Source organism: Myotis daubentonii, chromosome 10 (assembly GCF_963259705.1).
Source record: "Myotis daubentonii chromosome 10, mMyoDau2.1, whole genome shotgun sequence".
In the NCBI taxonomy this organism is placed as follows: Eukaryota; Metazoa; Chordata; class Mammalia; order Chiroptera; family Vespertilionidae; genus Myotis; species Myotis daubentonii.
The window spans coordinates 28,068,219-28,082,524 of NC_081849.1; the positions used below are offsets into that span (position 1 = coordinate 28,068,219).

At 43.4% G+C, this 14,306-nt stretch overlaps 1 protein-coding gene across 4 annotated transcripts in view; it reads left to right on the plus strand.

Moving 5' to 3' along the window:
* Nucleotides 1–14,306, plus strand: part of CALD1 (caldesmon 1) — a 204,855-nt gene that overhangs the window by 174,237 nt on the left and 16,312 nt on the right. For all 4 annotated transcript variants that reach the window (XM_059711848.1, XM_059711851.1, XM_059711849.1 and 1 more), the window contains 3 exons: nucleotides 2,471–2,616; nucleotides 7,483–7,741; nucleotides 11,247–11,387. In XM_059711848.1, coding sequence (XP_059567831.1) covers nucleotides 2,471–2,616; nucleotides 7,483–7,741; nucleotides 11,247–11,387 — 546 coding nt within the window. The remainder of the gene's footprint in view (nucleotides 1–2,470; nucleotides 2,617–7,482; nucleotides 7,742–11,246; nucleotides 11,388–14,306) is intronic.

Genomic DNA, 14,306 nt, shown 5'->3' on the forward strand with positions numbered 1-14,306 from the left:
TCCTAAGGAAGTCTTCCAAAGAGAACATCAACATAACATTCACCGTAGCCTTTGCCAATAAAGGCAGAGCTTGAAGGAGACATGTATTGTTTTACAAATCTATTTTACATACATTTTTGGTCAGTAAATTAGATAATGCATTTGGGAAGAATGGAAATGTCTCTGACTCCAAAATAGGAAAAGTTAGTTAAAGAGTATTTCATCTATTTCACAAACCATGAGATTTGACTCCGAATTTGTTTCATGAGTTTTCTAAAATGGGACCCCGCTCATCCCCAAATTTATATCCCCAGATACTTCTTAACCAAGATATATAATCCAGTCCATGGTTTCTGGGCTGTAGCCAACAATGGTACAGCCATTGTCGTACCATTGTTGTCAGCCCCTGCCTGTCCATGGGTACTGATTTATGGTTGGGCCAGGACAGCCACCAAGCTGTAGAACAAGCCAGGAGCTTCCTTCTCTTCTCTGTAGCCCCTCATAACAAATGAGAGGATAGGGGGGAAATGAAAGGATGAAGGATTAGGAAGGGATCATCTAGCCTAACCTCCACTTTTTATGTATGTGGAGTCAATATCTCAGAGAAGTTAGGTGACTTAATCAAAGTAACACAGCTAGTTTTGTCAATAGCACTGGAACCAAAATTCAGGTTTCCTGACTTCCAGACAAAACTCTCAGAGAGCATGGCAAAACAATAGCGCCCTTCTTGAGCATGTCCAAGGGATATCATATCATACCCCTTGGAGAAAGGTTAAAGTTTTAACTAATTAGGGCAACATGATAATTGCCCATTGAATTACTGCAGAATAGTCCATCCATGGTAATTTAATCAAATAATACCCAAAGAAGGAAGTCAGGGAAAGGACTATTGAAGGCTCATCAGTAAAGATTTTTTTAAAGTGCTTTACTTAGCCCTAACCGGATTGGCTCAGTGGATAGAGCGTCGGCCTGCGGACTGAAGGGTTGCAGGTTCAATTCCGGTCAAGGACATGTACCTTGGTTGCAGGCACATCCCCAGTAGGGGGTGTGCAAGAGGCAGCTAATCAATGTTTCCCTCTCATTGATGTTTCTAACTCTCTATCTCTCTCCCTTCCTCTCTGTAAAAAACAATAAAAACTATATTAAAAAAAATAAATAAAGTGCTCTACTTAGTAAAACGTGCACATTAATAATAACTTTTCAGAGGGTATCTGAAGAATAACTGGACAGAAGTGAGTTCTCAGGGAAGGGGAGACCATCTAGGCAGCACCTAAAATCCTAAGCTCTTATGCCCCACCCTTGCTCCATACGCTCCTTTAGAACATTAGTGCTTTCTCTGTTTTCTTGGAAAGAGCAATGTGGAACCTCCCCCGTTTTCACACTCGTCTTTTAAGAATGGGTGAGATGATATAGGTAAAGTAACCTGTACTCCTTTACCCCCCCAAAAAAGCTATGTAAATTCAGTTTACTTTGAAATAATCTCTTATTTACCATGAGGCACTTGCAATGTGAAACCCAGAAAATATTACAGTTAATACCTGTTCTTCATGTATGACCTTTTGTGACCCACAAGAATCACAAAACCCCTCCTGGAGACTAAATTACTGCCCGCACTGGAAGTCAAGGTAAACCCTGGAGTGTCTCCCATCCCACTCTAACTTAGTGCTTGAGAGATTACAAACATGGTCCCACAGACCTCTGAGTCATCCCCTTGTGTCCTCTGTCCTGAAGATCCTAGTTACTTTTTTAAAAATATGTTTTTATTAATTTCAGAGAGGGAGAGAGAGACAAACATCAATGATGAAAGAGAATCATTGATCGGCCGCCTCCTGCTTGCCCCCTATTGGGGTACGAGCCCGCAACCCAGGCATGTGCCCTTGACTGGAATCGAACCAGGATCCTTCAGTCCACAGGCCGATGCTCTACCCACTGAACCAAACCAGCCAGGGGCCCTAGTTACTTTTTTTATTAGGATACTAGGGTCACCCTCCTCTGAAATCAGCTAAAACTGGCTTGGCAGGTCTGCTTAACCTGTCAGGTTTCCTCTTCTTTCCTCCTCAACTCATTTGTGTTCTTCACCCCAGAAGAAACCTGTCCAAGCAACCTGGGCATTTTCCCATCAAAGCCACCCCACTCATCGTTCTTGCACTGGGAACTGCAGACCACTCATGTCCATGGAGTTCCAAGAATGTAATAGTTTTCAATGGTAGCGCCTCCAATGCTTTCTAAAATAAAGCCCCCAGTGAAATCAGGAATGATCTGGACTTCCTGAAACTGTGGTCAAGGTCTTTGCTCAGAGGCTGGAGACCCGTCGCTCATGCTCCAAGAATTTCCTCTGACCCCATCTCTACCACATCGTTCGACGGTGGTTTTTTTTTTACTTCTGAGGTTTCTGGCTTCCTAGCAATCTGGGGTCTTATCTGGTGATACCAACCAAAACCTAATACGGTTTTTATTGTTATGTTTCTTCCTGATGTGTACCGTTGGTTAGATCAAAGATGAGAAGATCAAAAAGGACAAAGAGCCCAGAGAAGAAGTGAAGAGCTTCCTGGATGGGAAGAAGGGGTTTACAGAAGTGAAGTCGCAGAATGGAGAATTCATGACCCACAAGCTTAAACACACCGAGAATACCTTCAGGTAAGACGTAGTGGCTCACAGTGACTGTTCACATGTGAACAACCAAACAGCCTCCTATCCTGTGCCTCTGCACAGAAAGTGCTGAACAGGCAACATGCTTTTGTTGTGAGGTCGTTGGCCACTGTCTCAGGGATACTCAGTCAGCAGCCGGGCTATCAGTCACTAACAGAAGACCACGGTCATTGCTCAGGCAAAGTGTAATCCACCTTTCCCATAATTCAGCAACGTAGGTTAGGCCTGGCATCCAAGCTTTTGTCCCTGACCTGATATGCTCATGGAAGATGAGTGTAGTAGAAAACAGTATGCTGGAATTCATATATTTGATTCATTCTCTATATCAGGGGTCCTCAAACTACGGCCCGCGGGCCACATGCAAATACAAATATTGTATTTGTTCCCGTTTTGTTTTTTTACTTCAAAATAAGATATGTGCAGTGGGCATAGGAATTTGTTCATAGTTTTTTTTAAAACTATAGTCCGGCCCTCCAACGGTCTGAGGGACAGTGAACTGGCCCCCTGTTTAAAAAGTTTGAGGACCCCTGCTCTATATGGTCCAGGCAACTTCATAAGAGACCTTCTCAATACCATTTTCAAAATTGTATTTTCTAAAGGTTGTGGATAAGTACTGCATTCAACTAGGATTGTTCTGTGGCCAAATATTTGGGAAGCATTCGGTTAAACTGAGTCAATCATTCCTCTTTGCCACAGGACTTGGAAAGCACTTGGTGTTAGTTTGTATTGGGAACCTCTGAGAGGGAAGAAGAAGGCATCCAACTAATACTCCAGTCAGAACCCCTCTTGCATAGCTTCAGCTTCTCCTCCTCATCCCATTATGTTGAAAATCTGGGCAACTGATTTTAGGACAAGTAAATGAACACTTAGAGTTCCCAACCAATTTTGTAGGACTCAAGTTGCAGATGCCCACTACAGATCATTCTCTGGGCCCCATTCCTACCTCTGGGCCCCATTCCTGCTGTGCCCCATGTTCTGGAAGAGTCTGGGTCCCTATAACGTGGATTTCCATGCAGCCTTGCCTGTAGACCCTGTGTTTCTGAACACTTCAAATAACAAAGTCCCAAGCAGGTATTGTGTAGAAGTCAGACGTGGGCCTCACAATGAAGCCTTTGTCACATACAGAAGCAAGCACAGCTACTGGGGATGGATGTGTCCAGCCCCTCTAAGAAGCTGAGATGGGTCAACATAATTGCCCCCAAACAATTTTTCTATTCAAAACTTTGAGCAGAAACTGCATCACATTTAACCAATAGAAAGCCTAAATTGACAAGAAAGTAGATATGAGCCCAAATTGGTTTGGCTCAGTGGATAGAGCATCGGCCTGCAGACTCAAGGGTCCCAGGTTCGATTCCAGTCAGGGGCATGTACCTTGGTTGCAGGCACATCTCCAGTCGGGGGTCTGCAGGAGGCAGCTGATAGGTGTTTCTCTCTCATCGATGTTTCTAACTCTCTATCCCTCTCCTTCCCTCTCTGTAAAAAATCAATAAAATATATTTTTAAAAAAAGAAAGTAGATATGAAAACTTAAGAGTTTATCAGGAATTTATGGAAAATCTAGAAAGCAAGTTGATTCGGGCAGGTAAGCCGAGCCCAGAGCTTGCTAAGTGTCAGCAGGTTAATGTTTTTAAGCCCTAGAACAGCGACAAGTTCATGAGACGTGCTCAATGAACATTACCTAACAGTGTTAGTGTTTTGTTGTTTGATAGTTTAAAACCTGTTTTGTGAGTATGAATACATTTTTTGTTAAGAGAAATAATGCTTTAAAAAAATCTGCCAGTAGAAAGTTTGGTTAACAATTAGCAAGCTTGCCAACCAGCTTTAACCAAATTCAAATTAATAATTAACATGTCCATTGTGTGGAAATCCAGGGAGTTGGGTAATTCCACCAAGAGAAAAGTCAGCAGGGATGCCAACAGGTTGCACACTGAGGACTCTGAAATGTGACTCTTTGATTTTCATCTTTGGGCAGACAAAAATGACAGAAACATAAAGTTTTTGTTTAGCTGCCGACGTGTGTTAGTTTTAGTTTCAATAGAAATCGGTGATGATAGAAGCGGAAATGCCTGGTTTTGCTCCATAAAGTGAGGAGCTGGGGAGGAAGAGCCTCTATTTAAATTGGCAGAGTGTCTACCAGCCTAACTGAAAACAAGCTGTGTGTTTTTAGAAAATGTATTTTTTTTAAATATATTTTATTGATTTTTTACAGAGAGGAAGGGAGAGGGATAGAGAGTTAGAAACATCGATGAGAGAGAAACATCCATCAGCTGCCTCCTGCACACCCCCCACTGGGGATGCACCTGCAACCAAGGTACATGCCCTTGACTGGAATCGAACCCGGGACCCTTCAGTCCACCGGCCGATGCTCTATCCACTGAGCCAAACCGGTTAGGGCTATTTATTTATTTTTGTTAATCCTCACCCGAGGGTATTTTTCCCATTGATTTTTAGAAAGAATGGAAGGGAGGGAGGGGGGAAGAGAGAGAGAAACATCTATGTGGTTGCCTCCGGCAGGCTGGGGAGCAAACCTGCAACCCAGGTACGTACCCTTGACTGGGAATCAAACTTACAACCCTTTCAGTGTGCAGTCCGAGGCTCTACCACTGAGCCACACCGGCCAGGACACAGCTATGTTTTTATTGGTGAAAAGTCTGATGTTCTTCTTGACTTAAAACCCAATGAAGCCAAGGATAGCAGAGAGAGCCTTCTAGAAGAAATTTTCATATTACTCATGACACCCTAATGCTGAGGGTATGCCAGCACATGTGAGCAGAGGTAATATGGACAAAACTCTTGTTCCTGTTTTGAGCATAATTCCTGTGTTTGATTTAATTACTATCCCCTTTGATATTTCTGTTTTCTTATAACTAGATCATTTTCTCTAAGAGATAACATAAAAATCTCAATTCAAGGAACAAGTTTATAGAGCTAGATTATACCAAGGTTTTATAGAGAGTACAGAACAAGCGTTTGTTTTGCTTTCTTTTTGTTTTTTTATGTGGGAATTAAAGTTTTTTCTGATTATCAGAAAAATTGTACTCATTATAAAACATTCAGAAAATAGAAGTACAAAAATAAGTACCCACCACCCAAAGATAACATTAGTAACATTTTTGCAGATATTTTTTATGTATATACATTCAAAATAGACACAAATATATAGGCAACATGTATATGTGAGTGTAATTATAAATCTACATTTTAAATTGATTCTTGCATTAGCATAGCAATGCACCTTAGCTAGCCTTCTGTACCAACAAACATAAGTCTACAGCAAATGATGTTAGCCTGTTGCACTGGATGGAAGTATGGTGATTTATTTAACCAGTCCCTAATGGTGGCATTCTGCATGTCCAAAATGAAGACTGAGCGACATCTAGTGGAATCTAGAGAAGTTTATACAAGGCATGTGTTACGCTCATCCAATTGAGCGCTAACATAATGAACACAACAGAGCAAATGTCTCTGAAGATGGAAAGACCTTAGATTAACTGAGAGAGCAGATTTCCTCTCTGAAGTCACAAGCCTATAAACCTAGAAGACCTGAAAGAGCAACATCAAGTTTTAAAGGGCCGTCTAACTTTGATTGAGTCCAAAATAAAAGAATTCTTTTTTTTTTAACCATCAAGTGCCTAGAATTAGATTTTTTTTATTATTGAATTTTAGAGAGAGAGGAAGGGAGAGGGAAGAGAGGGAGAAACATCGATGTAAGAGTGAAACATCGATTGGCTGCCTCCTGCACATTCCCCACTAGGGACTGAGTCAGCAACTGGCATGTGCCCTGACCAGGTATCAAACCAGACACCTTTCCATACATGGGACGATGCCCAACCAACTGAGCCACACCAGCCAGGGCTAGAATACGATTTTGAAACGTTTTAACCTCAGCTCTTAGTAAGAAATACATTTTACATCATGACCCAGTGATGTCTACATGCATAACTGGAACCAGCATGTCAAGAAACGGTCATTTCCTTTGCTCTCTGCAATGCTCTCTGATGTTTCCTAGTTCATGTTTTGTAAATGCTGATTACATTCCACTGAATTGATTTCCTGACCTGCAACTTGAAAAGCGTCATTCTAAAGGGCACAGTATATTCAGATCCTCAGTGTTTTAAAAGCATATGATGTACACATAAGATCAATATTAGTAATTGTGTCATCTTGAACTATTTTCTGTTTTATTCTTCCTCTTGCTCCATAGCTAGAAACACTGTGCCATTCTCCACATGGAATAAATGGTGCTAGGCAGTGGTAATTCATCTGTAACTCAGACAAAAGTGTTGGACACAGGCTACCTATGTTCAGATCTAGTTAAGAATGCCCTCACTACTTGTTCATTAGTATTTAAATAAAATTTTTTATGGCTAAATAATATTCCACTGTAAATACGTACCACTTTTTTTCCCATTCATCCATCAGTGAACACTTAGGTTGTTTCCATATCTCGGCTGTTGTAAATAATGCTGCAGTGAACATGGGGGTGCAGATATCGTTTGGAATCAGTGTTTTCCTTAATTGTGGGATCATGTGGGAGTTCTGTTTTTAATGTTGTGAGGAGCCTCCCTACTTTATTCATCGTGGTTGCACCACTTTACAATCCCACTTGCCCCCATTGTATAGCTTAGAAAACCCAGGGTAAGTGGCAGAGCAGGGACTCCGATTCAGACCTGGAGATGCCCGCTGGGCCCCAGCCTGCCCCTTGGGTCGGTGTGAGGATCTCCTGCCCAGTGACGGACAGTGGAGATTTCTGTGTGGGAGGCCAAGCCTGCAGGCCCACATCCCCTCCCTCCAGGGAAGGCTGCAGGCGGACATGTGTCAAACCCCTTTGCATCCCTTTCTCTCCCACCACCAGCCGCTCTGGAGGGAAGGCCAGCGAGGCCAAGGAGGCGGAAGGGGCTCCCCAAGTGGAGGCTGGCAAGCGCCTGGAGGAGCTGCGCCGCCGTCGTGGGGAAACTGAGAGCGAAGAGTTTGAGAAGCTCAAACAGAAGCAGCAAGAGGCAGCCCTGGAGCTGGAGGAGCTGAAGAAAAAGAGGGAGGAGCGAAGGAAGGTCCTGGAGGAGGAAGAGCAGAGGAGGAAGCAGGAGGAAGCAGAGCGGAAAGTCAGAGAGGAGGTAAGGAGAGCGCAGCCCGCCCAGCCATCGGCACCACAACTCACTCAAGCCCCTGAATGCCTATCTCTGGTGACCCTTCTGGCCCAGGGGACAATTTCTTCCCTGGTGAAATGAAGTGCTGCTCCTCTTTTGAGCATGGACTCTACGAATACATTTTAAGGATAGTAAACTTAACTGTGTGCTAAGCATGGTCCCAGAACCTTTATACATATTAATTTATCCAGTTCTCATCAGAACAGGTAGTCTTGTCCCCATTTTACAGATGGGTAAAGTGAGGCACAGAGCCATGTTTTTCTGTTTGTTCGTTTTGTAATTTTCCCAAGGCCCCACTTGTCTTACTCCATTACCCTATATGTCCCTCCATAAAGAACTGTAGAGAGTGGAGAAGGATGAAAAAGGGTCTGCAGATTAGTTACAAGAATCAAGAGTCACATGATGGTTGTTTTTTTTGGACATTTGAAGAATTTTTATAGAGAAGTTTTTAAAAATAGGTTTTGGGCTTTTTTAGTGAAAGCAGCTAGATGTTCACAGTCAGGGGACAGTATGTGCTCTGTTCATCGCCGTATACCCAGGACACAAACACAGTGCCAGGCATGTAGCAGGAACCCAGTAATTATGAGCCCATGAATTTGTTCCATATTTTAAGACAGAATTGAAAACAACAAATAAAGTTACCCAAAGGCTATTTTGAAAACTGAAAAAGTGCTTAACCACCTACAACTTACATTGCTATTTTTTACAAGGTGCCCATTTTTCTTTCAACCTGAGGTACGTTATTATTCTCATTTTATGAGCAAAGAAATGGAAATCCAATAGTTTTGTTATCAGTGGGGTGCTCTCTGTGTCCCCACTGGTTGCCAAAGGAAGTGGGCTTCTTGGGGTGCAGCTGGAATAAGAATTTCCAGAGGCCCCATGGGGGGATGAGGTATCATGGAAAGTTTTATTTCTGTGGAATTAAACCCCTGAGTTTCCAAGGTCCCATCTCCCTCCATCCGCCAAGGAAAGAGTCCCGTTTCGTCCTCAGCAGAGCGAGGATTAAAGCCAGTGTCCAGAGTTTCCGTTCCGTTTGCACAGTCCAGGCCAGCATCAGGCTAGCTCAGCTTGTGTTCCCAGCTGCAGTCCATTGCATGTGCGGTTCGCATGTTTGTGGGCCATGCATGTGGTTTCTAGGGCCACGTGAATATGGAGGGAACATGGGTGAGTGCAAGAAGCAGGAGCAAAGCAAGAGAAACAGGAAAGAGAGAATCCCTTTGTCTCGGGGTTTTAACCTACAATTTCGCAGTTAAAGTGGCTGCAGCCCTCCAGCCAGTTATCTTTGTTTCCAGGTTAGACTGCCAGGCAAGCACCTTCCCCACGTCACCCCGACTTCACTGCACATGCATCCTCCTTCTCCTTTGTCCCCCAGTGATTTGCAGGGAATAGACCTGTGGTTCACGGTGGAGCATGAAGTTGCAGCTTCCTGGTGAAGCTGCCCAGATGACCATGCTTATAATGCCTGGCCTCCCCTTTGCTCCTTTCCTATTATTAATATTAATGATTAGCTAATTACAGTGAAAATGGTTTGAGTGGCTTGGGTGAAGTCACTTGACTAAGACGTGGTTGGACCCAGCTTCTGCACATTAGCCTGGAACTCTTCTCACTGATCTTAGGGAGCACTGATCTCCCATCATCCAAAAGATGCAGAAAGACTTCATTTCTTTCTGACTTGGGTCCTATGTAAACATTCCCTAAACTGTGTGGAAAGTTTGGATAAATGGTTCCAAAATCTCTTCCAAGTCCAGCTGTCCATGCGCCAATGATCTCTGGTTGGGAAGTAATGGGGATGAAAGAGCGTTAGAACCAGAGCTTTAGAACCAAACATACCTGGGCTCGTATCCTGACAGCCGCTTGCAAGCTGGGACCTTGGGAGAGTTACTGGACGACTCTGAGCCTTTTCTTCCTCATGTGTGAAACACCTACTTTCAGGATCCTTGTGATGACTAAATAGGTCAGGGGTCCCCAAACTTTTTAAACATGGGGCCAATTCACTGTCCCTCAGACCGTTGGAGGGCTGGACTATAGTTTTAAAAAAAACTATGAACAAATTCCTATGCACACGGCACATATCTTATTTTGAAGTAAAAAAACAAAACGGGAACAAATACAATATTTGTATTTGCATGTGGCCCGCTGGCCGTAGTTTGAGGACCCCTGAAATAGGTCATTGTATTCACAACGCCTGGTACATCATAGGCCCTGAGGAAGTGGCAGTTATAATCATTGTTATTATTCGTTAGAGGAGATTACCAGTGACGGCAGAATGAATTCTTAGGATTGGATTGAGTTGGAGATTATTTTTTCTCACCTCTTGCCGATAAAACGTAGACTGCGTGGCTTAAAGGCAACAGAAATTCTTTCTCACAGTTCTGGAGGCCGAGAAGTCCAAGAACAAGGCCTGCAGATCGTGTGCCTGGTCAGGGGAAGCTTCTGGCCATAGACGGCCGTTATCTCGCTGTGTCCTTGCGTGGTGGAAGGAGCCAGGGAGCTCTCTGGGGTCTTTTTTTTAAGACACTAATCCCACTCATGAAAGCTTCACCCGCAAGACCTAATCACCTGTTAATGTTGTCACACTGGGAGTTAGGATTTCAACCTATAAATTTTGGGGAGACACAAACATATAGTCTATAACACTCAGGATCCTTCTGCAACATCCTCTGACAGGTGGACATAAATTCTCTTCTTGAGAACGTCCAGTGAAACAGATCTCACAATTCGAAAATTACAAAAGACAACCTAAATCTCTCAAAGTCGTTCACAGAGGATGTGCGACTTAATCAGAGATCTGGAGTTTTGGCCTGAGAGAGATGCAGGGGACACTATTTTAAGCCAGGAATGAAGGCACAGAGGGGTAATGAGACAGATAGTGAATATCCGTGATTTCACCACTATGGTGCAATACCTACCTCATTTCAGGTTTGATTAAAACCATCTAAAATAATCTGCTCTGTTGAGGTGGGCACAACCATAAAATCACCTCTTGTACAATTTGACAAATGTGGTACCACAGATTTATATCACTTTGCACATAAGTTGTCTCACTTGTCTTCACACTCTCCTAGGAACTAGGAAGGTGAGATATTTATATGAATTTCACATAATTCAGAAGTGAAAGGTCAATGTTAAATGACTTGACAGGACGATGATAATGGTGATCACCATACTGAGCACTAGCCTAAGCATTTTACATGGGCTCATTAAAGCCCTGTTCAGTGGTTTCTATTATTTTCCCCATTTTACAGATGAAGAGACTGAAGCACAGAGCAGATAAGTAATGTGGTCAAGGTCGCAGTTGGGGAGTGGCAGCACCAGGTTTAACCTCTAGTGACCACCCTTGAGGACCCAGTGCATTCACTCTAGAACCTGGGTCTTTTTTCTCGGGGACTTGTGCCCTTTCTTCTACAGCACCCATTCCCCTGGGCTTGAGCCTGATGTTGATGTCCTTGTTACTTGCTCTTTCCCTCTTAAGGAAGAGAAGAGGAGGCTAAAGGAGGAGATTGAAAGGCGAAGGGCAGAAGCTGCTGAGAAACGGCAGAAGATGCCCGAAGATGGCTTAGCAGAGGACAAGAAACCTTTCAAATGTTTCACTCCCAAAGGTTCATCTCTCAAGGTATTTTTCCCCCAGAAAATCCTCCTTTTAATACCGCTACTCTAGTATCTTAGAAACTTGATTTTAGCCTTTAAGTTATTGATTATCCCAAGCCTTTGCTCCATTCATCTTTTTGCTCCTTCGTTCAGCTATTTCACAGCTTTTCTTTGTTTTCAACATATGCAAAAGAGAGAAATAAAGTGGAGAAATGTGTATCTGTTGTTATTAGATGCTTTGGTACACGTTAAAAAGGCCATCAGCGATTATCTCTGGATCTCACTGACCCATGCTCCCCAGCTGCCTCATTGCTTTGAGCAGTTGGAAAGGGAAACATTTATAAAATGGTAAATACATTGTAAAGGTTATGCTGTTTTTCACACTCGCCAATCATTTTTTCTTTGTCATTATTAAAGCAGGGCAGCTAGAAATGGTACCGTTCAAATTTGAAAGCTATTATGGGGAAGGAGACGAAATGCGACTTGGAAGGGTCCTTTGCCAGGATGAGTTTGGTCCTACTACTGCCTTCAGGGAGCATAGCTCCTAATTGACGTCAGACAGAAGTGCTGACAGACCAGAACGAGCGGGAAAAACTGACTTAAGGGAATAATGGGTTGAGATGGGAAAAGAGCACAGACTCAAGAAAGTACTATGATCTACATTCAATCTGCCATTGCTTTTAAATACATTTTCTGTTCATGAGAGTTAACATGCATTGAGCTCCCGGCACAGTTAATATACTCAATAAGTATGTGGATATATGAATGAATGGATATATGAATGAATGACTCTTCAGGGATAGGAACTCTTAACCTTTTTATTTCACCTTCATTTTCCATCAACCTTGTTAGGTCACAAAGCATTGACAATAGGCAAAGCCAGTACAGAATCACAGCCAGGCTCCAGCCGGTCAGAGTGTGTGTGTGTGTGTGTGTGTGTGTGTGTGTCTATAAATGTGTGTGAGGTTTTATCACTTGGCACATGAAAACGACCAAAAAACAGTTACATTTTACAGTTATTACCTGTTTCACATGAAAATCAGCATGTTTTATCCCTAAATAACCTCACTTACGCTTCTTGTACTTTTGGGCCCCTTCATAGTTCTGATACATCTCAAAGAAACTACTTATGGGCAAGGTCTTTTTGAGGGGGAATCCAAACTAAGCTCCGGGGAATGTTATTATTTAATACAGACTACCACAGACGTGAGATCTCAGAGCTGACAGAATGAGGAGTGGGCGGCTTTGTAGAGTAAGTGAGCTTCATTTATGGACGCCAAAATTTGAATTTCACAGAATTTTTTTGTGTCACAAAATATTACCCTTCTTTTGATTTTTTTTTCCAGCCATTTGACAATATAAAACATTCTTAGCTTGAGGGCTATGTGAAAAGCAAGGCCTGCAAGTCAAAACCGCGCTCGGTTCAGGCTACCTCCGTGCAGCCACTGGTGTCCTTTCTGTTCCTGATCCAGGCCCTTTTGTTCCTGACTCATCAATATTGAAAGAAAACCACATTTTTTTAAAAAAATAGATTTTATTGATTTCAGAGGGAAGGGAGAGGAAGAGAGATACAGAACATCAATGATGAGAGAGAATCATTGATCGGCTCCCTCCTGCACACCCCCTACTGGGGATCGAGCCCGCAACCCGGGCATGTGCCCTTGACCGGAATCGAACCTGGGACCCTTCAGTTCGCAGGCCAACGCTCTATCCACTGAGGCATAACAGCTAGGGCCACATTTTCTCTTTCTATCTTCCTCTAAATCCCACTCAAGCTGAACGCTCCTTGGACAGTCTTGGTAACACGAGGAAAATGGTAGTGGCCTAGACTTCTCATTTCTACTCTCTTTGTTCAGGAGAAACTACAATCCATCCTCCTCCTTCAAATATCTCCTCTCAACCAGGTTTTTCAACTTACTTCTCTAGTCTTTCCATCAACCAGACTCCTGGGCCTCCAGGGGGCCATTTAGCTTCTTCCTCTAGGAGAGAGGCATGTGTGAGCAGTCAAAGTAGATGCATTTGCAAAAGCAAAACATTTTAAACTTCTACACAACAGAGACATGCTTTCAGAAACGGACAGTTTCTTGCCTTGCACCATAGTGTGTGCTTTGAAGAGCTTGTGTGGCTCTGGTTTTGTTATGGGTGGGTGTCCTCTAATTTCCTAGCCTGTTGCTGGTAGAAGTGGGCTTCTTGGGATGCCACAGGAATAAGCATTTCCTGAGGCCCCCACGGGAGGCTGAGGTATTATGGAACGCTTTAATGATGAGGTACCATTAAGGGAGTTCACCTTCAGGATCCCATCTCCCTAAGTCCCACCGGGGAAAAAGTCCCATTTTGTCTTCAGCAGAGCCAGGATTAACGCCACTGCCCAGAGCCTCTGCTCCATGTTGAAGCCCAGTCCAGTCCAGCATCTGGCTAGCTTAGCTTGTGTTCCAGCTGCAGTCCATTGCAGGTGGGGTCCGCATGGCCTTGAGCCATGCGACTGCTTCAGGCCACAGGGCAGGCTAGCGCAGATCATGGAAAAAGCAAGTGTCAGGAAGCAAGAGAGAAGCAAGTGGAACAAGAGAGAGAGTATTTCTGTTTGGGGATTTTAACCACGGCCTTATCCAATTAATTCTTCATGATTTCGTACGCTTACAGTGGCTCCACCCCCTCTAGCCAATTATCTTTGATTCCAGGTTAGACTGATAGGCAAACATCTTCCCTATGTCACCCCCTGACTTCAATGCGCATGCATCCATCTTCCCCTTTGTTTGATCCCTTTCCGCAGTGAACTGCAGGGAATGGACCAATGGTTCCCTGGGGAGTGTAAAGTTGCAGCTTCCTGGTGAAGCTGCCCAGATGACCATGCTTATAATGTCTGACCTTCCCTTTGCTCCTTTCCCATTTTAATATTGATAACTAGCTAATTACAACAGTAACAGTTTCATATTCTACAATTGAA